The sequence below is a fragment of the Phymastichus coffea genome, unplaced genomic scaffold (assembly GCF_024137745.1).
Source record: "Phymastichus coffea isolate CEN01 unplaced genomic scaffold, Cenicafe_Pcof_1.1 PCOF00005, whole genome shotgun sequence".
Lineage (NCBI taxonomy): Eukaryota > Metazoa > Arthropoda > Insecta > Hymenoptera > Eulophidae > Phymastichus > Phymastichus coffea.
In genome coordinates, this window is record NW_026706816.1 from 10,059,675 (window position 1) to 10,086,445 (window position 26,771).

At 44.5% G+C, this 26,771-nt stretch overlaps 1 protein-coding gene across 1 annotated transcript in view; it reads left to right on the forward strand.

The window, feature by feature from the left end:
- Nucleotides 1–26,771, forward strand: part of LOC131667616 (protein unc-79 homolog) — a gene marked incomplete at its 3' end in the record, with an annotated part of 3,688,809 nt that overhangs the window by 2,128,332 nt on the left and 1,533,706 nt on the right. Inside the window, exon 22 of the mRNA XM_058941149.1 lies at nucleotides 4,481–4,678. Within this exon, the coding sequence (XP_058797132.1) occupies nucleotides 4,481–4,678 (198 nt within the window). The remainder of the gene's footprint in view (nucleotides 1–4,480; nucleotides 4,679–26,771) is intronic.

A 26,771-nucleotide genomic window follows, 5' to 3' on the forward strand; every position in this document is an offset into this window, starting at 1 on the left:
ATAATTTTTTATTCGGTTTTTCGAAAAATTTTTTTTTTCGGTTTTTTTTCAATTTTTTTTCTCAAAGTCGGTACGCTAAAAAGATGAGAAACCACAAAAAAAAATTTTTTTCCACCCATTCAATAATACTACATAACAAGTATCGTAAATTGCATCAAAAAAAAAATCTTTTTTTTTTCGACCTTGAAAAATAATTTAAACCGAAAAAAAAAATTTTTCGAAAAACCGAAAAAAAAAGTATTGCAGTATTCTACGTGAAAAAACAAACATTTTTTCTCCTATAAATTTTTTTCGATTGTTACAATTTGACGGAGATAAAAAATGTTGAAAAAAACTGTCACTTCCAGGAAAAAATGCCCGTGCGCGCGTCATATTTGACGAAAATAAATTTTTGATGAGTGATTCAGATAGGGCTTGGTAATAGCTAAAAAATGGTGTACTTCAAATTTTTGTACGATTTTTTTTCCAAAATTGGCTAATTGTCAAAAATAATAAAAAAATTTCAGAATTTTCAATTTTGCATAATTGTTGCAAAACTTAAAAAAACAATCGATGGCAACCGTGAGTCATATCATTTGAAAGCTCTCCGAAAGACCTTTCAAACGCACCCACACGCGTCTCTGTACGTTAATTTCTACCAGAGATATAAAACTTTGAAGTTAGACTGATTTTGCCTGTGGGGGGGTAAAAGTGGCTGACCGGCACTGTACTTGGTAAATATATCGGGATCGGGAAAGATATTTTATTAGACTATTAATTCTACATGTCAAAGGACCAAAATCTTTCCAAGAACTTCGTACAGTTAATAATGTTGTTTATGATACATTTTATGAAGCAGAAAAAGCTAAAAATTGATGAAAGAAGATGAAGAATAGGATTGTTATTTAAAAAAGCGACTAGAGTGAATTTCCCTTATGCATTATGTGAATTATTTGCATTCATTTGTGTTTTTCATAATCCCACCAATGCTCGAGAATTATATGCCAAATACAAAAATCATTTATATTATCCGAGATATGAAAAAAGTGTAGGAGAAAATATGTCATTGCAATGAATCGATAAGATATTGCAAATTAATGGATATTGCTTGAACGATTTCGATGTACCATGTATTTCATCATATGTGAATGACAATGTTATGGAAACGAATGGCATTGATGATACACTACAAGAAAAAATAAGTTTTCTAAAAATAGAACAAAGAAAAATATTTTATGAATCATTGCAATGCTTCAAAACTAATGCTAAATTTATTTCTTGATGGACCAGAAGGGAGCGGAAAAAGTTACCTTTTGAATGTACTTATTGATTATATGAAATTCCACAATATCCAATATATTTGCGTGGCATGGACAGGAATCGCTACAAATTTATTGCAGAATGTAAAAACCTTTCACACAACATTCAAATTGTCTCTCAATATTACAGATTGTACAACATGTAACATTAAAAATAATTTAATAAATGATAAATTGATGAAAAAAGTGTAAGTAATCATTTGGGATGAAATATCAATGACTTCAAATATGCGTTCGAAGCAGTTGATCGTCTTCTTCAAGATTTAAACGAAAAGAAAGAACTATTTGGTGGTAAAACTGTAATTGTCTCAGGTTATTTTCAGCAAATATTGCCAGTTGTCCGACACGGGAGTCGTACAGCTATAATTGAAAATTCTGTTAAACATAGTTATCTGTGGAAATATTTTTCAAATATGACACTCACTGAAAATTTAAAGGTTAATGAAGATGATAATTATTTTAAAGAATGGCTCTTGCTCGTTGATGAAGCAAAATATAGAAATTTATATGAGGAAGAGAATGAATTGTTAGAAATTCCCAATCCATGATAACAGATGAAAAAGATATCATAAAAATATTTTTCGGGAATGAAATAACTATCGATAATATGAATTTCAATGACGAAATAAATACAAACAATGATGTAATAAATATTAACAATGACATTTTAGATATAATGGTGGGTGATTTCCATGAATATTTGAGTATAGATACAGCCGAGGATGACAATGGAGAAAATTTAGATATTATGTTACTGACTAAATTTCTTAATTCTTTACCTCCAAATGGATTACCACCACATAGGTTAAAACTAAAAATTGGTGCTGCTATAATACTGTTGAGAAATTTGCATTTGAATGAAGGACTTTGTAATGGAACACTATTGATAATTAAAAATCTGTACAAATTTACTATTCAAGCAAAAATTACGTGGGGAAAAAATATAGGAAAAATTGTTTTCATTCCAAGAATATCATTATCACCCGCAAAAGAAGATATACCATTCAACATGCGTCGTAGACAATTTCCAGTGAGATTAGGTTTCGCAATGACAATTAATAAATCACAAGGAAAATCATATGACAGAGTTTATGTTTATCTACCTTCTCCTGTATTCAGTCATGGACAATTATATGTTGCTTTATCTAGAGCGAAAAATAGAAATAATTTGAAGATTCTATTATTAAACCATGTTTTCGTAAAAAGAAGTGGCAAAAAATATAACAATAAAATTTACACTAAAAACATAGTTTTTAAAGAAGTATTGTAATCAGAAACCATAGAAATATATGTGTTTAAAATAAGTTCTTGAAAAAACTATAACTTATTTATTTTATAAAATAAACTTCTAAAATGCTATACATGCATTCTACATAAAATAAATAAATTATAGGCTTTGGCAGAAGTTCGATTTTAAACCCTTTAATTAAACATAAAGTTATTATTCGTACCATCTGCGTTTCTCTCATAGAGATAAGAATATTTGTCTGGGTTTTTCTTTAACAGATGTGCACCTTATGCCGAAGGTGTGCAGTTCGGGGAAACCCTAGATCGTTAGCACTGTTAGTGTAGTTTGGGGAAAACCAGATGGTTGTCACTGGCAGTGCTGTCTGGGAAAACCCAAGTTTCTCTAAGAAAAGAGGGAAGTAGAGAGGGCACGATGAGTGAATCCGAACGGGGGCTGGTCTTGAGGACCGCCCTCCGCAAATTATGATTGATTAATATCCAGGGACTCAAGGGTATGGAAAGAGGAATGGCTGCGTTTTCCTAAGTCCGAATACTCGAAGAATAATTAGTTCGCCGTAGAACATCGTCATGTTCAGCTCGCCAGAAAACCGAGATACTGTATTCGTGCGTGCAACTGCGTTCACGATCTGAAGTTGCTTTGTGTGTGCAATCTTGTGTGGGTGCGAGAGTGCAGACGTGCACTTATTACCAGCGACATCTACACCAGGGCTAAGGACAGGATTGCCTGCTGCCTTAGCAGAAGAAGATCTTATCTTCCTCTGGAGTGTCTCCGCACTTTCGGCATTGCGCCCAGTTGGGATCCACCTTCGCGGAACGAGTCGTTGTGGTTGCGTTCTCTACACGAGCTGGAGGCACTTCCCTCAATCAAAGACAAACTAATTCGAGCGTATGTCAGGCTGGTAAGTGCGTATTTATTTGATTTGAGTGGCCATTCAATCGTCGTATTGAGCGTATGCGTATTTAGCGTCAATCGGTTTACACTGTTCCGTCATTTAGTTGCGTCAAATTATTAATAATCCTGTATCTGCGTTTAGTTTGATCTTCGTTTTATTCGTGTTAATTTACTTGTATTTTATTTGTAATTCTCAATATTCAAATGGCTTTTCCCCTACTTGTGACTAGGGTTTTTTATTCCGGCTGAATTTTCTCTCATTTAATTCATTTTTCAATAAAAATAAGTCTTAGGGAGTGCAAGCTATACTGTACGTGACTATTGTTAACCGATAATCAACCGGTGCCTGCTGAGGCAACGGAGATCACACAATCCGATGCACGTCCTGATCTTCACGTGCGACGCGTATTTGCCTAAACATTTTTACTATATCGGTCGTAAAAGCGTAACGATACCAACGCCAATTAATCAGGATCAGCGAGAGATCATTTTGAAAGGCGGACCAGTCATAAAAAAATCGTTCAAGCAACGCTTGTCATGCGTTTTCCTCGAGGTGTCAAAAACAACGCGAATTTTTGTTTGTAAGGGCGCATAATTAAGCAGGTACCATACTCGTGGGTTGGCTATTTCTCCACTTGGCACGCGTTTCATATGACCGAGCTTATAGTACAAGCGTCCAAGAACTCGCGGTAAGCACTTGCCAAATTCGGATCACTCGCAAACCGTCGATGTTGATGTTTAAGTGAGCCTAGAGCTATCTTACGCATTTCTGCGGCCACTCTGGGAAGGTCACTGACCAACGGAAGATGGACCTTGAAATATCCGTCAGGATCGCGTGAGTGCGTTGCGGGAAAAAGGTTTTCATTCCCCATCAAACTGTTTTAATTTGTGGTCAATGGCCGACACTTCTTCCACGGTCCAAAATATTTGAAATAATTCGCTTAGGTCATAGTTAATTTCACACTTCAATACTTTGAGCGCAAACAGTATTTTAACGTATTTTAACAAAAAATATTTTAACTAAATATCCTTTTATTTCTAGATTTAAAAAGCTCCGATTTTGGCAGCGATGCCCTAATTAAAAAGTTACATCGAGCTGAAGAAGCATTATCGTATTGTGATGGAAACTTTATCATAAAAACAATAATATCTAGTTTCGGAGAAAAATGGCCTTTAAAAAGAAAAATTTTAAACATACCTCTAAAGATTTCAAAGCAGACAGATACGAAGCAAGATTTAGGTAAGTATTTATCTTTATAAAGTCAATATAAATGAGATCATATTTTTAAATACAGTAGAAGTTCTAGATTACATCTACAGTACCGTCCATTAATTTTGGATGGGGAATCCATTTTTTGCTCTGACTTCTCACGCGCATATCTTCTTCAATATTTGTCGGAAATTTTTTTTAAAAATATTATTGGAAAGTACTCCTTAAAAGCTTCCTTTTTGTGTTATTAATTATTTTTTATGCCGTTTTTGAGACTGTGAGACCCTTAAGCAATTTTACAATTTTTACAATTTTTTGATTTTTGTTCAACCAGCTACAGTTTTTTTAGTAATAAAGTTGGAAAAAAACGGAAAGCAGATATGAAAAGTACTTGCGAAATGCCATATGCAAGTATTTTTCAAAAAAATTTTAAGTCTTTTTGTTGTTAAATTTTTACTACGACAAGTCAATCGCTGCCTTTTTTTTATTACGGAGTATTAAATAAAAAAAAACATTTTTGTTTCAAGCATATTTATTAAAATTATAATTTTAGCATTATAACATTTGGATTAACGTAATCAATGTCGTATGGTACGTATATAATTACATTTTAAATATAGTTTGCACAACAAAATATACAATGAAATCACAACTCTTAGAAATCTTTGAACATTCAACAAAAATATGAAACTAGACTCAATAATAGAACAATAAATTATATATTTACAAGCAAACAAAAAAAAATATTAAACTTTTGATTCGTCGAAAAATTCTCCTTTGGCTTTAATCACAGCTTTACAGATTCTTGGCATTCTTAACACTAATTTTTCAAGCACAGTACGGTCAAGAGAGTTCCAGCTGCTTTCAAGGGCATTCCATAATTCGGAAAGGTTTTGTTTTGCTTTCTGCTTTTTCCGTATTCGTCTATCTAGCTCGTCCCACAATAATTCAATTGGATTTAAGTCTGGCGACTGAGGAGGCCATATCATTCTTTTTAATACTCCATTCTCTTCTTTTTTACTTAAATAATTTCTACACAGTTTTGAAGAGTGTTTGGGATCGTTATCTTCTTGAAAATGGAACCCATCACCAATTAAACGTAATGCAGACGGGATAGCGTGTCGCTGCAAGATGCTGTGATACATTTTCTTATCCATAATACCTTCTATTTTCTTCAAATCTCCCACTTGATTACACGCAAAACAACCCCACACCATAATACTTCCTCCACCGTGCTTGACTGTCGGTATAAGACACTGTTTAGAAAACCGTTCGCCAGGTCTACGCCGTACGTACTGTTGACGTTTGCTGCCAAATAACTCGAATTTTGATTCGTCTGTCCACAAAACTTTTTTCCAATCTTCGATTGTCCAATCTACATGTTCTTTTGCCCATGCAAGACGTTTTTTACGATTAATCGGTCGAAGGAGAGGCTTCTTAGCAGCAATGCGTCCGTTTAAGTTTGCTTCGTGTAAGCGGCGTTTCACTGTTGTTAAACTAACTGGTTTATTCTTCGATGCATTAATATTTGCTGTTATTTCAGGAGCAGTTACTCTTCTATCACGTTTACTCGATACAACAATGAACTCGTCTTCTTTGCTTGACGTTTTTCGAGGCTGTCCTTTGCGTGGGCGATCAGCATTATTTTTGAAATCTCGGTATCTTTGACATGCTCTGTATACTGAGCCATATGACATCCCAAGTTTTTTTGAAATTTCAGAATATGATAAATCTTCATTTCGTAAAGCTACAGCTTGTGCACGCTTTTCTTTTTTCGATAAAGCACTAGTTTTGAGTTTGTCTTGTTTGGTTTCACGTTTTCTTGATCTTTTCGACAACACTTTGCACACTCGATAGTAAGGGACGCGTAATTTTTTTGCAATTGCATGGAAAGAAACACCTAATTTTCGTAAATTTCGAATTTGAGATTGCTCTTCTCTCAATGTCCTCACCCGCTGGAAACCCATTTTCAACTGATGTGTGATATAAACATATCGAGCATTTTCACCTTTAGTACCTCGAAACCAAAGACAGGAGTTGAAAACGTAAACAAACATTACGTGTACTCAAGCGTCGGAGTTCTCATGATCGATTGTTATGTTAGAGAAATAAACCTATAGCTTTCTCTAATTATAACTTAAAACAAAATGACTTAAAATTTTTTTGAAAAATACTTGCATATGGCATTTCGCAAGTACTTTCCATATCTGCTTTCCGTTTTTTTCCAACTTTATTACTAAAAAAACTGTAGCTGGTTGAACAAAAATCAAAAAATTGTAAAAATTGTAAAATTGCTTAAGGGTCTCACAGTCTCAAAAACGGCATAAAAAAATATTTAATAACACAAAAAGGAAGCTTTTAAGGAGTACTTTCCAATAATATTTTAAAAAAAAATTTCCGACAAATATTGAAGAAGATATGCGCGTGAGAAGTCAGAGCAAAAAATGGATTCCCCATCCAAAATTAATGGCCGGTACTGTATATTGATCAATTTATTATTGAAATCAAAATGCTGTGAAAACCATTTATGTATTTGTAATATTGCAATGTTAGAAAAACTATTATTATAGTTATAATTAAAGACTATAATCCAGAATATATAATTGAAAAATAAAGCAAATTCGTGGATATAAGCGTTAGAATTTGCTAGAACTTTTCAAGTACTAAAATTGAATATTCTGGTCAACAGTTTTGCCCATTCATTCACTAATAATTATTCAAACCAAAATCTAGTATTACTATAACATAGTCAACTAATTTCAATAGTTCTATATGGTCTTTTGTATAGTTTACGGCTGTCGGGTCAATGATTTTTCTTTATTACTTCCAAAAAATGAATGGTTTTCGAAGTTGTCAGTAATCATAAATTACTTGTTGTAACGGGGGAGATAAATCAGCAAAATGAGAAATTTATTTAAGAACAAACTCCCACGATGCAGAGCAAACCGCCGCTCCGTTAACACGTATGTTAATACGTGTATTCGCCTTAACGTCAGCTGACTTAACTTAGTTGTCTTCGATCAAGCAGAGTTGAACTCACCTTAAGTCACGTGCCTTGTGATACTCGATGAGTTTTAAGTGTAATCGACTTTGCTCCTAATCCACTTAATACCCTAGCTATAATCGGATTAAAACCTAAGCCTTTTTCAATTGTTTAAACTATTAGGAAAAATTATATGACGAAATCGGCGAATAAGTTTAATAGATTTTATTGATAAAAATCTCTAGTCTTTGTCGGGCCGAAAGACTGACGCACGCGAATAGGATTTACAATTAAATAACTTTCGGTAAGAAAGAGAGAGAGAGAAGATACGAAAATTGGCGCGATCTAACGCTCGACGCGAATACAAAAAATTAACGCTAACACTGTTGGACAAAATACCAAATGTATTTTGTCACGCGATAATTAAGGGAGGTGCACGTACCCTGCGGTGCAATTACGGTGATCAGCCGTAATTGTTGAAGCAAATTAAAGGTGCTCCTCCGATCAGAATCAGCTGTGCTGCCTCGATCGCAAATCTGCTGTATAATAGCTGTTGCTTTTATTGCTGCTTCCGTGATGCTGCTACTGTCGCTGCTTCCTCGCTCACCCTTGCACACGTATCCAAAATCCAAGTAAACTTTTTTATTGGCAAATCGGTGAAACACTGTGCTAAACTATTTTGGCGGTACTACACAAGTACCAGCTCAGACGTAACTGCTAATTCAAAAGATCACGCGCCCCCTCTCTCTTTCAATACTTAGAACTAACGCGCGAAAATCAGAATCGCGAACGGTTCGATTAATTGAATCGACTACCGTTGCATTGTATTATGATATCCTGATTTTAGGCTATTTATGACATTCTTCTTTGAGCGATTTGAAGTTTTTCCTGATAAAAGAGAGAAATCAGCTTATTTTATTTTTTTTATAAATAACTGGTATTTTAACTTACGAGTATTTTCATATATGTGAAAAATAAAAGTAAATATTTTAGGCTTAGTGAATCCACATTATAATTATTTTTGCAGCCCTTTATTTAACCACTTATAGCTACTGTGCATGCCTAAACACTGATAATGATAGAAATATGTGGCGGTCGCGCCAAGCTTACAACAGTGGCCACAAGAGGTCAGCACTCCGCAGTCGTCGGCAACAAGGCGGCGCAATCAAGCGCTCGTTCCCCGCACCGAATTCCAGTAGCGGCAGTCCTTCTCTCACTGGCGTGCGAGGCAGTTGGTAACGCCTTGCCAGCTCCTCGTTGGCAAACACACAGTTGCTGTAGCGCTAGGAGAGAACCTCAACGAAATTCACATTTGAATTCCGCTAGCTCAGTGAATCAAACAACAAGTAGACAGTGTAAATAAAGATTACATCAACTTACTGTAATCAAATGAAATAAAGTTCTATCTTTAACTAAATTAATCAAGGAGTCAAATCATTTCTTAGCGTGCGAATTAACCTTCTCCACATTGGTGACCCCGCGTTTCAAGAAAAGAAGAAAAGTGGCATTACAAAAAGTGTGTGAAAATATAATTACAGAAATTTAGTGTAGTTTTTCAACGACCTTGCAGTGGAATGCAAACAACTCAAGAAGAAAATTCATCAACTCCGGGTACTAGCGGCCAGTCCAGAAATTCCTTTGTGCCGCGAGAAGACACACCAGCGTGGGACAACAGTGTCGACCTTGACGCTACTATAAACATCCCAGAGATAAACAGCCCGCATTCCAGCAGTTTCGAACTACAAACTCAGCGACGGAATCCGAGACACATTCCTCACGAGAATCTTCAACCTCGCACTCTCAATTTTAATTCTGCAAACAACGAGACAGCAGGTATGACTGACATGCACTCCGAAGCTAGCAGCATAGCTGCAATATCGGCATGCAAGCTTTTGCCATTTTGGGCTGAAGAGCCTGAGCTATGGTTGGCAAAAACCGAATCGGCATTTCAAGTAAGTCGTATTAGATCAGATGAATCTAAATATCATTTAACCATTGGTGCCCTTGACACGCGCGCGCTAAGAGAAATATCCGACATTTTAAAAGCAGAACCTGAGCATAATAAATATGAGCTATTAAAAACACGGCTAATTGAGCGGTTTGGCTCAACAGCTGACAAAAAGTTAGAGACCTTATTGACACGTCTCGACCTTGGTGACAAAAAGCCATCACAATTGTGCAGGCAAGTGGTTGACCTTGCTGGAGCCAACGCAACTGAAGACTTAGTTAAAGTAAAATGGCTTGGTATACTGCCGCGCCACGCGCAAAGTATCTTAAAAATTTTTAAAGCAAGCACAACTGATGAGCTGCTCGACGCTGCTGATACCATAGTCGATACGCCGATAGCACCGTCCGTATTCGCGATGGAATCAACTAACCCCGCGATTGTCGGACAGGACCGCGCATCAGACTTAGCTGAAATAAAATCCCTCCTGCTACAATTAATTAAAACTACTCGTGATTTATCAACTCACGTAGTCGAAGCTAGTGCCCAACCACGTCAATCTCGACCAGCCTCTCGGCAAGAAGGAGCTTTCAATCGAAATCGCTCGAATTCTAAGTCTAGGCCTCACGTAAATGGCACGTGCTACTATCACCACAGGTTTGGCGAGGCATCCACTCGCTGCAACCGCCCCTGCAACTACTTTAGCAACCAGATCCAAGCGCAACAACCCCTAATGACGGGAAACCAGTAAGGCTGCTGTCTAAAAAGGCGACAGGCAGCAGCACAACGTTCGCCCTAACCCCATATCGCGAGCCCGTTTCAGAGAACCGACTGCATGTAACCGACCACACATCAGGCATTCGCTTTTTGGTCGACAGTGATTCGGTAGTCTCAATCATTCCGGCCCGTGGCGGAAACAAGGCAACTACAAACGACATACACCTTTCTGCAGCCAATGGATCAACAATAACAACAAGCGGTCGTCAAACTATCCAGGTAGATTTAGGCCTACGGCGAGTATTCCCGTGGTCTTTTGTCTTAGCCGATGTCAAAGTCCCAATTCTAGGGGCAGATTTCCTCAAATATTATGGCCTCGTGCCAGATTTAAAAAAACGCCAACTGGTTGACGCTACAACCAGTCTAATAGCGCATTGTAGCATCGAAAGCTCCAGCACGCACTCAATCTCAGCAGTACTTCCTGCGAAACCAGCAACTGCTAATGCATGCCTAGAGCTCATCAATAAATTTTTCGAAAGGTTTGTAGCTATGGAAGGCCAAATTGTAGGACCAACGGCGAAAACCCAGCATCACATTATAACCACAGGACCCCCAGTCTATGCAAAACCTCGTCAAATGATCGGGGAGAAACTGCAAGCAGCAAAAGCAGAGTACAAGGAACTGCTACGAGCAGGGATCATACGGCCATCGAGCAGTCCCTACGGCAGTCCTATTCATATGGTAAAATCGCCGTCTGGAAAGCTCCGCCCGACAGGCGACTACCGAGCTTTAAACTCACAAACCGTTCCAGATCGTTACCCAATACCGAGGATTAGCGATTTATTACTTCTTTTTCATGGAAAAAAGATTTTTTCAACTATAGATCTAAAGAAAGCATACTTTCAGATCCCCGTAGCCCCTGAGGACGTGCAGAAAACAGCAATCACCACTCCTTTTGGTCTATTTGACTTTCTAGGAATGCCTTTAGGATTAAAAAATGCTACACAAACTTTCCAAAGATACATGAACAGTCTTTTAGGAAATCTTAACTACGTTTCCGTCTTCATAGACGATATACTCATCTCATCCAGCACCATGGAAGAGCATCTTAACCACTTACGTACCGTCCTGAGCATCCTGCTTGAAGAAGGTTTGAAAATAAACTGGAACAAGTGCCAGTTCGGTCAACAAAAGGTAAATTTTCTTGGCTTCAAGATAAATGCCGACGGATTTCGGCCACCAGCAGAAAAGGTTCAGGCCATCCTCAACATTCCAAAACCTGCAACCATTCATGATATGAGGAGATTTCTGGGAGCAATCAACTATTTCAGACTACAAATTCCGAATGCAGCTCAATCGCAAGCTCTACTCAACGAGTACGTAAAAAGCATGAAGAAAAAAGACAGAACCCCGATAGCATGGACATCGGATTTAGAAAAAGCTTTTGAGGACACCAAAAAATCGCTTGCAGCGGTAACTTCCTCAGCTTTCCTGCATCCTCAAGCCCCCATCATCCTCACAGCTGACGCATTTGCAACGGCACTGGGTGGATCCCTCGAACAAATAATCGGTGGAAAACACACTACACTTGGTTTCTACTCTAGGAAACTTTCTGTCGCAGAACGCAATTATAGTCCTTACGATCGTGAGCTACTTGCAATTTATGCGACGCTCAAGAACTTTGCGCACATTGTCGAAGGCAAAGAATTCGTAATCAGGACTGACCATAAACCACTTACCAAAGCTTTCCAGCAACGCCCGGACAAAGCATCGCCACGACAGCTTTATCAATTAGATTACATAGGCCAATTTTGCAATCGTTCACATTCCAGAAGAACAGATCCAGAAGAACAATCGTTCACATTCCAGAAGAACGTCGTCGCCGACGCGCTATCTCGAATCTGCACAATCAATATGCCTACCAGGCTCAGTACACAAGTTATTAGTGAAGCCCAGGCTGACTACGAAGTTTCATTAAACCGCGACAGCGAACATGTCAGCGGTCTTCAACAAATAGAAATAGACGGATATCGTTTCATGTGTGAAGCATCAACGGGAGTAGTACGTCCCTTCCTACCTCCCTCTCTGAGGAGGACAGCATTCGACGTCATTCACGGCCCGGCTCATCCAAGCGGTAGAGAGACAGCCAGGAAGATCCGAGAAAAATACTTCTGGCCAGGCATTCGTAAAGATGCACTTACTTGGTCACGCCAATGTATTCAGTGCCAGAGGGCGAAAATCCATCGCCACACTCGAAGCCACCCTGCCGACTTAGGGATTCCGGAAGCAAGATTTAATCACATACACTTAGATATAGTAACTATGCCCTTAGTCAATGAGTACAGATACTGTCTCACACTGATAGACAGATACACTCGATGGCCCCAAGCAATACCGCTGAAAACGGCAACATCGGAAGAAGTGGCCAACGCCTTCTATTCTGGCTGGATTGCTACTTTTGGCACTCCGCTAACAATAACCACGGACCAAGGACCTCAATTTAAGTCCGCACTTTTCACCTCATTGGCAAAGCTAATTGGGGCGGAAAGAATCCGTACAACGCCCTACCACCCGCAATCAAACGGAATGGTTGAACGCTTTCACAGAACGTTCAAAGCCGCACTGATGTGTCAGCCTAGCTCTGCCTGGACCGAGCTGCTACCCACCGTGCTCTTAGGATTAAGAACAGTCTTTAAGGAGGACATCAAAACCTCGCCTGCCGAACTCACGTTCGGAACAACGATCAGAATTCCAGGAGAATTCTTCATAACTAAGGATTCACCGCAATCACCGGTAACCTTCCTAGATCATCTGCGAAAGCACTTTCAAGTCATCCGGTCGTCGCCTACTGCACATTATATCACAACCAAGCAATTCATTCATGGAGATCTGCATACATGCACCCATGTTTTTAAGTTGGGAGTTCCAGTTAAACCTCCACTTACTCCGCCCTACTCTGGACCTTACAGAATTATCAAAAGGTTGGACGACCAGCGATACGTCATAGACGTCAGCGGAAATCCTCAAACCGTATCAACTTCAATGCTGAAACCAGCGTACATCTCTTCGGACGAGTCGTCTCAGTCTAAACGGCAAACCAATGAAGTCCAGCCCAAATCGGTATCATTTCAGGTACCCCTGACGCAGCAAGCAGTCTCAAAAGGAGTAACCAAACTAAAACTTACGCCAGGATCACCTAAGTCCTGCCTAGAAAGCACCAGGTCACAACCTGCATCTGAGTTACCTTCTGATCAGGTAACTTCCAGGGAGGGAGTGGCTGTGGCGGTCGCGCCAAGCTTACAACAGCGGCCACAAGAGGTCAGCACACCGCAGTCGTCGGCAACAAGGCGGCGCAAGCAAGCGCTCGTTCCCCGCAGCGAATTCCAGTAGCGGCAGTCCTTCTCTCACTGGCGTGCGAGGCAGTTGGTAACGCCTTGCCAGCTCCTCGTTGGCAAACACACAGTTGCTGTAGCGCTAGGAGAGAACCTCAACGAAATTCACATTTGAATTCCGCTAGCTCAGTGAATCAAACAACAAGTAGACAGTGTAAATAAAGATTACATCAACTTACTGTAATCAAGTGAAATAAAGTTCTATCTTTAACTAAATTAATCAAGGAGTCAAATCATTTCTTAGCGTGCGAATTAACCTTCTCCACAAATATGTCGACTCAGTCATAGGAAAACTTAATCTGTTTGATTCATCGGAAGGTAAATGATAAAATAAAATTATGTAGATTCTTTCGATTACAGGCATAATTATTCAGGACGCTTGGAGAATACGATTCATTCTTATTATAAAGCATTACAATGTTAAAATACAACATAAATATTTTTTGCTTTGAATTGTCGAAAAAAATTTTAATAATCCGGTGGATGATGTAATAGTATGCTGTTGTGAAGGCTCACGACTGGCATCAGACGCATATTTTATCATATACCTGACATCTGGCTTTGTTTTTTAGCGACAAAATCAATGAGCGAGTCGCAGCACCAGCAGAGAAGAAGAAAAGAGCACTAGAGAGAGAAAGAATCGTCCCGAAGAAAGAGAGAGAGATTAGATTAGATTAGATTAGTTCGTTTATTGCGCCAATGAGGTGGAACTCCGTCTGGCAGTTTGGAAAAGTACATAACAAAATAATAACAAAATTTAAACATGACAAAAGAGGAGATGCAAGGATGAAAAGTGACGCATTTGACTATTTGAAGGAGATGAATTACGTGAAACTGTGTGAGTAGTATATACAGTGAGCAGCGAGTTTCCAATGGCATTAACAGTAAACACTAAGAGTATATATGTAAAAAATAAAAATAGAATTAAATATGAAAATATAGTAAAATAAAATATATAAAGAACAATATAAATGAGTTATCAGATAAAACGACAAAGTTAACAATAATAAAAGATGAAAAATAATACTAAGATAATAAAGACAATAAAGGTAATAGAAAACAATAAAAATAGTAACAACAACAAAATACTAAAAGTAGTAAAAAATAATAAAAATAGCAAGACTAGTAAAGACGCGAATGGCACCTGTTTTACAGAAGGAAGGTCTGAAAAGAGGAAAGGTATAAAGACGGATCGACGTGCGTTCGGCTAGAAAATAACCATTCAGTTAGCTATTTCATGAACCATAGGTCGATAGAGGGGTAAGTGTGGGACGATGGATAATTTTGGGAGAACGCGGCTGGATTGACCCTGTTTGGTATGCGAGTATAATCGGACAGTGCCGGTACCGGCATTAACTTCTCGCGAGTCGCCCTCTCAATCCATGCTCTAGCCTCGTAGTTCAAGAATAGATCACGGGTTCAATCCCTGAAGTTAGGGATCCGATCGGTGGAGAACAGGGTCACGCTCAGTGAGTTGAGTATTCTCTGAGCAAGGATAGCAAAGGAATGGTTCCATGCCTCAGTTCGAGGGGCCTTGTATTCAAACGCCGACGGCGGGTGGCGACCCGAGCGCCGGACAATGACACCATCGAGCAGGACAGACAGGTTTTTAGCCAGGTAATGCGGCGATTTTCTGGACACAACGGAGTAGGCCAGAACGGCAAGGGCTCTATACCTATTTGGGGTGAGGGATAGCCAGCCCAGGGCTAGTCTATGGTGCGTGATGTGGCTGTTTAAGGATAGAGAAGATATAAAAGGGATCCATCCTATTACGAAGCGTACGCAGGCGTTTTGTGCAACTTGAAGCTTAGACGAGCGCTCTCCATCAAGCTGAATACAAACCACTGAGAGGTAATCAAAATGTGGGAAAACGAGTTGCTCAACAAGAACTTTTCTGAGGGTAGTCGAGAGAGATTTCCTGTGGAAACGAAGTGAAGCCAGACAGCTGTATGCCCTCCTCGTCACGCTTCTCACATGTTCGGACCAGTTTAATGTGGGAGTAAGTGTCACGCCCAGATTTCGAGCACTGGTAACATAGTCGAGTGGAACCTCGTTGATGGTGATCTTCACGATATCATTCAAGTTAATAGCCCTAACGTACTGTTCGCTGCCCAGTATCATGACCTTGGTCTTGGTGAGGTTCAGGGAGATACCGTTTCCTAGTGCCCAATCCGCTATAGCCTGCACATCAAGCTGCACCCTCCCCAAAGCCTCGGCAAGGTTGCTGGGATGACAGTGAAGATAGACCTGCGTGTCGTCGGCATATAGCATATAGTTCATGAAGGAGCAACAGAGGGTAGGTCCGAGATAAAGATTGCAAATAGCAATGGTCCCAGAATACTACCCTGCGGTACTCCAGTAGCAACCCTGAGCCAATCCGACACCCTGCCATCCTCCCCCATAACAGCCTGAAACCTGTCAGTCAGATAGCTAAAAAACCATCTCAGGACAGAGTCAGACAGGCATAGGTCCCTGAGCTTGACCATCAGACGACCACGGGGGATAACATCGAAAGCCCTGGAGAAATCCAGCAGCACGACGATTGTAATTTTACGCTCCTCAATAGCCCTGCGGACGTCATCCAGGACACCCAGGAGAGCTGTCTGGGTGCTGTGAAACCGCACGAAACCCGCCTGCCGTGGATCACGCAGCTTGTGGCGGTCCAGGTAAGACGAGAGTTGTACATGAACGAGCCTCTCAAGCACCTTTGATACCTCAGATAACCTTGCTATCGGTCTGATGTCCGATAAAAGAGCGGGCGAAGGTACTTTGGCAAGAGGGGTGATGAGAGACCGTTTCCAGGAGGTAGGGAAGACGCCGCACAGTATTGATTTGTTGACAAGATGCGTGAGAGATGAGAGACAAGAAGAGGAGACGAGTTTAAGCATCTTGACAGACAAACCATCAGGACCGAATGTTCTGGATGTGGACGAGTTTAGTGCATCCATGACCTCCTGGCAAGTGACCTCACGAAAATTGAATGGGGAGTGGACGTGAGGAACGTTTGGCGGACTCGCTAAAAGGGCGTCCAAAAAGTCAAGTGTCAATGGAGGGGACGAGTTGACTATGTTGGCAAAGTGGGTGTTTAGTACGGCTGGAGAAAAAAATTGAAACGGGGATGGAAGAGCGCGCCTTGTGACTCCCAGGTTTCGTAACTCTCTCCATCTGGCCTTGCTGGTGGCTGCGGAAGACAGTCTGCCTGAAATGCAGGAATTTTTTGAAGAGTCGAGGGCATTTGAGACATCGCTGGGTATCTGCCGAGCGGGTGGAGGATGCCAGTTTATAGGCAGCGTCACGCTTTTTCATAAGCGCAAGAATGGTCGGAGTCACCCATGGTTTACGCCTAGAAGACAACCTGATGCACCTAAGAGGAGCTACCTCGTCAAAGGATTTTATGAGGACATCAGTGAGAGAGTGCACCAAGTTATCAAGGGGATGCACGTCGGCTTCGATAGACGGGTCGAAAGAGTGCTGCAGTTGTGTTGAAGAATTGTCGACCAGATTCGAGAGAAGGCCCCTGAGGGCCCCATTTAAGGCCGCTTCGTCCACCCTATTCAAACTGCAGGACCTAATGACTCTGGTGATATGATTGTTAGTAGTGAAACGATAGGTGAGCGAGATGAAGTCATGACCAGCAATAAAGGGAGTATCAGACTTTCCAAATGTCTGGATAGCATTTAGGTCTTTCACTATGAAGAGGTCAAGAGTAGTGTGGGAAGGGGGATTTGTATCAAGACAGTGATGAGTGGGAGCAGTGGATACGAAGTGGAGGTTGTGCAGGTCAACGAGAGATCTCAAAGTTCGAGCATCTGGCAGAGAGCTGGAACCTAGGTCTGCGTTAAAATCACCGGTAATGATGATATTTCCGTACAGAGGGAGGTAAGTGGCCAAGCAGTTGAAAAAGTGTGTGGGAGAGCAAGCAGAGGGACGTCTGTAAACCACCGCCATCAAAAGCTTGGTGTTGTCGGACTTTATTTCACCCAGGATGAATTCAGGCGTGTTATCGAAAGCTGGATCTGAAGTTGCAAAGAAACTGAATTTAAGGTGAGATCTGACGTACAGACCAACACCGCCATCCTGCTTTCCAATTCGGTCAAGCCTGAAAAAATTGAAATCGGGCAGAGAGAGGTGTGAGTCAGAGATATCAGGTGAGAGGAAAGTTTCGGTAATGGCTATGACATCAAAATGTGAAGAAATGGCTTGTGCTTCGAGAAGAGCAAAGTGACGGGGGGAATTAAGTCTGTTTATATTGATGTGGCCGACAACGAAGGAAGCAGAGGGCGGGGTATGGTCCCGGATTAGTTGGCATCATGGACCAGAAACTGGAGGAGATGAAGTTGGGATGGCTTGAGATAGCTGGGCCGGAAAGACAGACACTGTAGGGCTGAAACAGCCGTCTGTTTTGCTAAGTTGCGGAGCCGGATTTTTTGGGATGGAGGCAGTAGGTCGCGATTTGACAACCTGGGGCGCGAAGTTAAGGTTGAGTGGAGCATGTCTGCGAGTGCCGATCGGAGTGGCAGCCACTGACATGGCACCAGAGCGCGGAGCGGCCTGGGCAGGTGGATGACCAGGAGGCACAGGCGCGCAGGTGTCAAGGTCACTCTCCGACGTGATTGGGATAGGGGTGGAACGTGTGTTCTCCCGCATATGGACGACCATGCCCGAGACGAAAGGGCGCGCGAAACCCAGCTCACAACTGCGCGTGAGTGCCTTTACAAAGAGATTGTGGATGGGCTGCGGTAACAGCTGGCGGATGAAGACTGGATTTCCGTGACCGCACTTAAAATGTCCCTCGCTGTCTTCCCAGCGAGCTTGCTCGAGCGCTCCAGTATGACATCGCGCACCACCGTTGAGTCGATACGCACGACGAAAGTGGACGTGGTATCAGTCGGATTTGGACGAGAGCGAGTGGCAGTCCATCTTCTGGTGGCCACTATGCGACCACCAGCGTTTGGACAGCCAATCGCCTCAAAAAGCATCCCGGCGGCATCCTCCAGCGAACCCTGGAACCCCTGCGGTAGGCCCATAATAAGGAGCTCGGAACGATCCTTGAGACCCACCACGGACTTGAGGCTCTTCACCTCGTCGGCAACACGATTTACTTTAGTTAGAATGGAAGTCTGGGTGGCTCTGATCTCGTTCCGAAATTCAGTGAATTCATTATTCACGAAGCCAGAAAACCAAGCTGGTGGTTTGTCGCCCGTGGTAGATGCCATACTATCCAGCAAATGGGTTTGGTCCTCACTGGAGAGAGAAACAGTGGGAAGGACGGCCGATCGGTCAGCACTACGGAAGTCACTCCGGGATTCCACTCTCGACGTCTTCGATGGGAAAAGCTCGTAAGGAGATGCCTGTCTCTTACGGCCTGAGGTTTCGATAAAAGGCAAAGTACCAGCAGAAGCAGCGTCAAATTGGGTAGAAGAAGGGGATTCTAAAAAAACGCCACCGGACTGACGAGAGTTGGCTAAAACCGCGGACTGAAAAGAGCAGGCACGACAAGTAAAGGTCGCAGGATCAGGATTTGAGGTTAAATGGAAACAGTGGCGATGGAAAGATCTGACACAGGACTCGCACCGCAAGATATTAGCACCCAGATCACTCAGCGCTTCACCACACTTGGTGCATGAAGACAAGACCATTTGATAAAAGTGAAAGGTTTGAAAATTTTAAACTAGTTAAAACAAAAAATAAAAACTCATAGATTGTGCCAAAAAGTTTCCCATATCTCCTCCCCGGATCTCAAAACTACGCAAGAAACTGTAACAAGTGAGATAGTTTAAAGGGCCCATCGACACGACAAATTAAGCAGTTTGAATTTCGCGCGAAAATTTGAGTCACTGACCAGTCATAAACGGTAGTTGTGAAAAGTCTGGATTTAAAAGATTTGAAAATTGGCGCCTCAGTGGCACCAACTCAGTTATTTAAGGATCGAAATTGGCGGGAGACACGGGAGTAAAATGATGCCATTTACAAGAGACGGTAAGGGAATTCGCAAATTAACCTAGAGATGATTAATACGCAAAAATAAATGAGTAACTTAGACGCAAGAATGAAATGAGAGAAAATGATTGATGACGCGAACGCAGAAAAATTACATTACAAATTACGTGAAAAAGCAAGAAAGTAAACGCGATTTGACACAGTCGATAGAATAAAATTAAAATTAAGATTCAAATAAAATTGTCTAGCGTGTAAATAGCGCTAGATGAAAATACAACAGTATTAAACTAAATAAAACAAAACAAGATGTTGTAAAATAAATATAAATTAAAAAAAGCTTAAAATTAAAACAGTCATCGCGATGACTGAGCGCAGGAACAAATTATGTGAAGAGAAGTGATGCGGCGGAGAAATAGCACCGGCTATGAGGAGTCTCTCCGAGAAGATTCAAATATGTGGTGTAACGGGGTATGACCGTTTAATTAATATATCGCGTGATTATACTAAGGGGACACGCGTGAATCGTTAATGCTCACTGCTTATCCGGGAGAGCACGAGAAAATATACGCCGGTCAACCGGTTATCGTTTATAACCTAAACTAAATTGAGTGGAAGCTATGTGAGAAGAGAGAATCAATGAAAACACTTGTTAGTAATATAAATTGGATCTTTTATTATCCCTCTAAACTCACAAAAGATCGGCCCGCGCGTTTGTTTACATGCACGCTCGCTCATCGACAACACGCTTTGCCGGTACGCTCGCTGCTCTTTGTTACTAGAGCCTTACATGCCGCATCGAATACCGAGAGTTATATATCAGTCATGCAATTCCGATCGCGTAATTAAGCTGGCCAGCTTACCTTTTATCTGCAGGCGATCGGAGAAAACTATCACGGGTCGCACAGCACGGAACAGTTCAACGTTGTCTTATCGTTCGCGAGTCGCGAGTACGCGCACACACCGGTTTCGCCCTCGATGGCGAAACCTCACACACTCTCTCTGGATTTGGCCTCTGGCTCGTACTCGACGGCTCCTTGGCGGCTGAACTCCTGGATCTCTCGTAGCTGTTATCACTAAAGCGTCAAGGGCACGTGAATAGATGAACGATAGCGTAAGCGGACGGACAGTACGATGGTCTATGCTTCACTGGTTCAAATCTTCTCGCGCGCGTTCCGTCTGCTCGCGTGCCGAATTCCTTCGTTACATATTTTTGTCCCCCCCGGGAGGTGCTGCCCTCACGGACAACAATAAGGTTAAGTATTTAGCGCTAACTTGACGTTTACCGTCACAGCCCCCTTCCAGTCTGGACCTATAGGGTCCTTGACGATGATCCCGTTAGCGCTATACTTTCCGAGGAGGAGATGAGGAAGGATAATAAAGGATCATAGTCCGAGTAATGTCAAATTTATGTTTTATTGGACGACGGGGCGATGTATCGGTGGTCCTGCCCACGGGGGCAGGACATTATCACCTAGCTGGCCTCGGTGGTAATTCCTGGCCCTGGTCGTCCAACGGAGGTCGGCCGCGCGCCTCCCACCCCAGCCTCTCTTGGACCAGGTCGGCGTGTTGTCGCACGCGTGGGCAGCGGTCCGTGCGAGTCACCCCGGGGTAGTGGCATACGTTGCACCCTTCCCACTGAGAGCGGGAAAGGGTGCCCCGCGGGAGCCCTTGCTCTCTGGGGGTCAGAGGCAACCCGTTTCTACGGTTCGGGGCGGACCACAATGGTCTTTCGACCGTGGAATCCGCACCCGAGGGGCCTAGAACCACATTGATGTGGATGGGCCCCGTTGCCTGACCGCCTTGGCTCCCGTCCACATTAACCACCAGGGTTACCCCGCCTTCTTGCGAGCCCTGGTGCGGCGTAATTCCCGACCTGGTTTCCGGGGCCGTTGTTCTGGCCCCGGCGGTCGGAGACTGGGGGAGGCTGTCGGTGTTGCCACTCGCCGGGCCCTCGATGGCCTGGCGGAGGCGCTGCTGTACGCCCCTGATCGCCGACGCGAACTGGCGACGGCGGGACACCACCTTATCCCAATAGTCCAAGTCTTCCGGGTGGTGTCCCGCGGCTGTGTACGCATCGAACTCTGCGTACACAGTCCGCTGGAGGATGTTGAGGGTCGTCCAGCTGCGCTCGACTCCCCTCAACCCCTCGACGATGTCTCCCCAGGTCCGCCCGCCAGACGGGGGTGTCTGACTGGTGAACCTGGGGCACCAGGTCGCGTCGGTGGCACCCTCCTCCGTCTGGGTGCCGATGGTCGCGGTCGGGACTTTCCGGGGAATTGGTTCCCCCGGGGGTCCGGGCAGCGGCGTGGTGTCGTCCCGTGCGATGCCGTGGGTCCTCGACGGCATCGCGGTCGATTCGTCGGTCGGGAGCTCTTCAATGAGCACGGATGACGAGCTCTCGTGAGCTCGCACCCGTGCTCGCTCCTCTTCCTCCTTCTTTTGGGCAAGCAGGTGGAGCGCGGCATGAACCACCCCCTCGACGGTGGGACCTAAGTCCAGGCCGATGAGGGCGGCTGCCGCTTGCTCGAACTGATCGAGGGTGATCTGCATCCTGTAAATGTCCGGCGATTTAGTATTCTAAAATAACTTTGGATATCGAAGGTGGGCGCCTGTTCGGCTGCCCAGGGCCTTCGTCGCCGGAATTGAAGGTGGGATCCTTGGCGTCGGTCTCCCAGGTCCTTCGTTCGCCGTGTATCATGCATCCACGGTTGTCGCTTTCGGTTGTCTGCCCCTCTGCCTCTTCACGATGATGGGAGGAGGGGCTCGTGTCGTTTGTCGATGTTGTGTGGTGTGTGTAGTTCGCGCGGACTTACCAGGTCTTCCTCGTGGGCGCTTCGTCGGGTTAGTAGGAGGGATATCTAGTGGGACTCGGCTGGGGGGATTACGGCGAGTACGGCGAGGTGATTTCGGAGTTGTCGCGTCGTCATTTCGGAGTGTATTATCTGAGGTGTCGGCGCTCCCGTTTCCGTGTATCGAGGTATCGCTCGCGTTAGGCGGGACGTTCATCGCCTCGGTTCCCTCGGTGGTAGAGGTCTCGTCGCCATCTCGCGTTCGGGGCCCATTTGCCGGTATGTCGTCGTCTCGTCCATAATAGGGTTTGAGGTCCTTAGCATGTATTAGCTCTGTGACCTCTTCCTGTTGGTTGGCGAGGCGATATGAGTTGGCGCCGAGTACCTTTGTGACGATAAAGGGGCCGATGAACTTGGGTGCTAACTTCGCGGAAATGCCCTGTGCCGCGCAGGACAGTATGCGGTTCTTTTTCCACACCCAATCACCTTCTTTAAACCTGTGGTCCCTGTGTTTGGCATTGTAGTACTTAGACTGCCTCAGGGACTCATCCGAGGCGCTCTCGTGAGCTTGTTGAATGGCGGAACGGCTCTTCTGCATGTGCTCGTTCCATTGTCCGATTCGAAGCAAACTCTCTTCCTGTTCGGCGAGCTCGTCCATCCGTTTCCGGAGAGTATTCGGGGCTCCCGGTTGTCTGCCGTAATTAAGCATGGCCGGACTAACCCCGGTGGAACTATGGACGGCCGTATTCAGCGCGAACATGAGTTCGGGTAGCGCTCGGTCCCATTCCCGATGATTCCCCTGCAGATACGACGTTATCATCGTCTTCAAGGTGCGGTTAACCCTTTCCGTAGGGTTAGCCTGCGGGGTATAGGTTGGGGTGAAGGTCCGTTTTATCCCCTGATCTCTCAGGTACCCGTCCACCAACTGATTGCGGAACTCGGTGCCGTTGTCAGACAAGAAGATCTTGGGTGTGCCGAAACGTAGGATTATTCGTTCCCGAAGTTCCTTCACGATCGTCTTGCCGTTAGCACTACGTATGGGTATGCATTCGACCCAACGTGTGAATACGTCGATGAATACCAAGACGTATTCGTGCCCTCGTGGGCTCTTTGGGAAGGGTCCGGCGATGTCGCCCGCGACCACTTGCCAAGGCATAGACCATGTTCGGTCCTGCATGAGCCCGCGCGGCGGTCACTGTTCGACCTTGCACTGTTGGCAGATCTGGCACTTTTGGACGTATCTCTTCACATCCGTGTACATTCCCGGCCAGTAATAGGACTGGGCGACCCGGGCGAAGGTCTTCTCGCGTCCTAAGTGTCCTGCCGTCTCTAGGTCGTGATTTTCAAACAGCACCGCTTTGCGTTCTTCTGGGGGCACGACGAGTTTCCATTCATTGCCATACTGATCTCCTCCTGGATGATCATGATTCGGCTTTCGGTGATACATCACCCGGCCGACAACCTTCCAATTCGGGTATTGCTCTGGTTGACTCTCAACGCGTCGGAATTGATCCGTGTACCAGGAGCTGTCCCTTGGCTTCGGCTGGTCCATTGCGCCAACCTCTGCCTTCGTGGGCTCGAAAGCGCGTGATAAGGCGTCGGGCAATACATTGTCTGCCCCCTTTCGGTATTCGATCTCGAAAGTATGGCCTTGAAGTTGTAAGGCCCATCGGGCGAGACGTCCAATTGGATTCTTCAGGTTGTATAGCCATTTCAGGCTATTGTGATCAGTTACCACCCTGAACGGGTACGCTTCTATGTATGGGCGAAACTTTTGGATGGCCCACACGACCGCCAAGCATTCGCGCTCCGTCGCTGAGTAGTTTTGCTCAGCCGGATTAAGGACTCTGCTAGCGTACTCTATGATTCGGTCGCCGTCTCCTGCCTTTTGTAACAGGACGGCCCCGATTTCGGTAGCGCTAGCATCTGTCTCCAGCACGTACTGCCCATCTGGTTCTGGTAATCCCAGGCATGGTGCGGACATCATGAATGCCTTAATTTTGGCGAAGGCTTGTTCCTGTTCCTCTCCCCACACATATTCGCTCTTTTTTCCTGTTAACCTCGTTAACGGTTGAGCGTGCGTGGCGAAGTCGGTCAAGAATCTGCGGTACCACGAAGCTACCCCCAGGAAGGTGCGCAGCTGTCGCACGTTTCCTGGTCTTGGGTACTCCATGATAGAGCGCACCTTTTCAGGGTCTGGTCTGATCCCTTCGCGGTTGATCAGCAGGCCGAGGTATTTGGCTTCAGACTTGCAGAAGACGCTTTTCTCTCGATTGATCGAGAGGCCAGCTTCGCACATCCTGTCCAATACGGTTTTTAAGTGTCGTAGGTGATCCTCGAAACTGGACGATACCACTATGATATCGTCCAAATAGGCGAAGGCGAATTCGCCTAGTTCGGGACCGATCACACTATCGATCAACCGCTGGAAGGTGGCACCGGCATACGAGAGACCGAACGGCATTCGTACGAACTGGTAATGTACCAGTCCAGGTACGGTAAAGGCCGTAATCGGCCGAGATTCGATCTTGAGTGGGATCTGGTGATACGCGCTACTGAGGTCGAGCGTAGATATATAGCGTGCATTTCGCAAACGTCTTAATATATCTTGCATAAACGGCAAGGGATACGCATTCGGCTCGGTGACTTTATTGACCTTTCGGAAGTCAATACAAAATCTGTATGAGCCGTCCTTCTTGCGTATCATGATCACCGGGCTCGACCAGCCACTGTTGGCTGGTTCGATTACCCCTTGGGTCAACATTTCCCTTACCAGTCTATGCATTTCTTGCTCGACCTTGTGCGATACTGGATAGTAACGCTGTTTAATCGGCTTCGTATCACCGACCCGAATCTCGTGCTCGATGCCTGCCGCGCATCCCAAGCCCGTCGGGGCTCGGGATAGGGCCTCGTTGATGGTCTTCTGCAGCATGGTCTGTTGTGTAGCCGTAACCTCGGCTAGTCCGATTGTGGCTAATCTCGGACCAGCCTCCAAGCTAGCTACTTCCAGCTCCATTTTGGCCTGCGATCCCTTGAACAGCAACGTGTTATCGTCTGGATCAAGTACCGCTCTGAACAACCTGACGAAATTCACTCCTAAAATACATTCTTCGACGAGGGTAGGGAGGATGGCTACTCTCGTCGGCATCGTCAATCCTCCCACGGTGAAAGGTAGCATAGCGTGACCGACGATCGTTAACTTACGACCGTCTGGTAATCCTGCTGTTCCCGCGTGGGTGGTATCTAATCTGACGCCTAGCACAGTCGCTATTTGTAGAGCATTACTACCCATGGCCGTGGTGGAAGCTCCCGGATCATAGAGGGCCCGTATTTGGAAGTCCCCTATTTTCACCGGTAGCCACCAACGCGTCTCCTGTTCCGGGGAATATCGGGAAACAGTTTCGACGGCTCCACAGCTTTGCCCTTTATTCGTTATAGCGCTAACCATTGTGCTCTTGCGTGGTCGAGTGACATTACTTGTCGTCCGAGCTCCTTTGGTTCGGACGATCGGAGTTTCCTTGAGGTTCTTCTTCGACGGTTTATTTGCCTTAGCCCGTGCCCCCGAGGGCGTGTGCGATCCGTACGTCACCGCCTCGGCTGGTCTAGGGTCTTTGGCTTTACCAGCGTCGTAACCTTTCTTCTCCGGGCGCACTCTTCCGCCACGCTTATCTTTGGCGTCAGCAATGGAGTTCTCGTCCTCGCCGCCCAACACGCTCGCTGTTAATGGCGTGGGCTGTGTTGGCGGAGGCCGCGAGATCTCTTTGACGGGGTTTGGGTTATTGGATGAAGGAGTGGGATCAACCCCACCTAACCACTCCTTTGGTCGTTTCCCTTATTACACTGGGGACAGAACTTCCTATAATAACCCAGTAGGCCACACTCGTGGCATTTGATTGGCCCTGAGAACTCTCTCCCTCGTTTGCGGGGAGTCTCTGGTCTCTTGGCTCGGTCCTCGGAAGTCAGCTTTTTATCGTCGCGAATATTCTTTATTTCCGCCGACATTTCCTTGATGGATAAAAGTATTTGGTTAAACGCGTCGAGGGGCGGAATCTTCTTCTCACCATCGACGGCTTCCAGACTCGGGTTAGGTGTTGCCCCCGGGGGCGTCGGTGTGTAGACGACCTGGTGCGTCACCTTCTCGAGTACCTTCTCCATGCGTTCCAATCTATCGCTGACTTCTGGTTTATCACCGGACATGGAAGCCACTTTCCCTTTACGAGCCTTGCTCGCGTCGGTGCGGGGATGGTATGCCATCTCAGGATACAAAGTCGACTGAGGGTCTGGTATCGTCCGCTCCATCCTCCGCTGATGCAAGTTGTTTTGGGCCGTCTTGGCCAGGTCGTTTAGGGTCCGTACA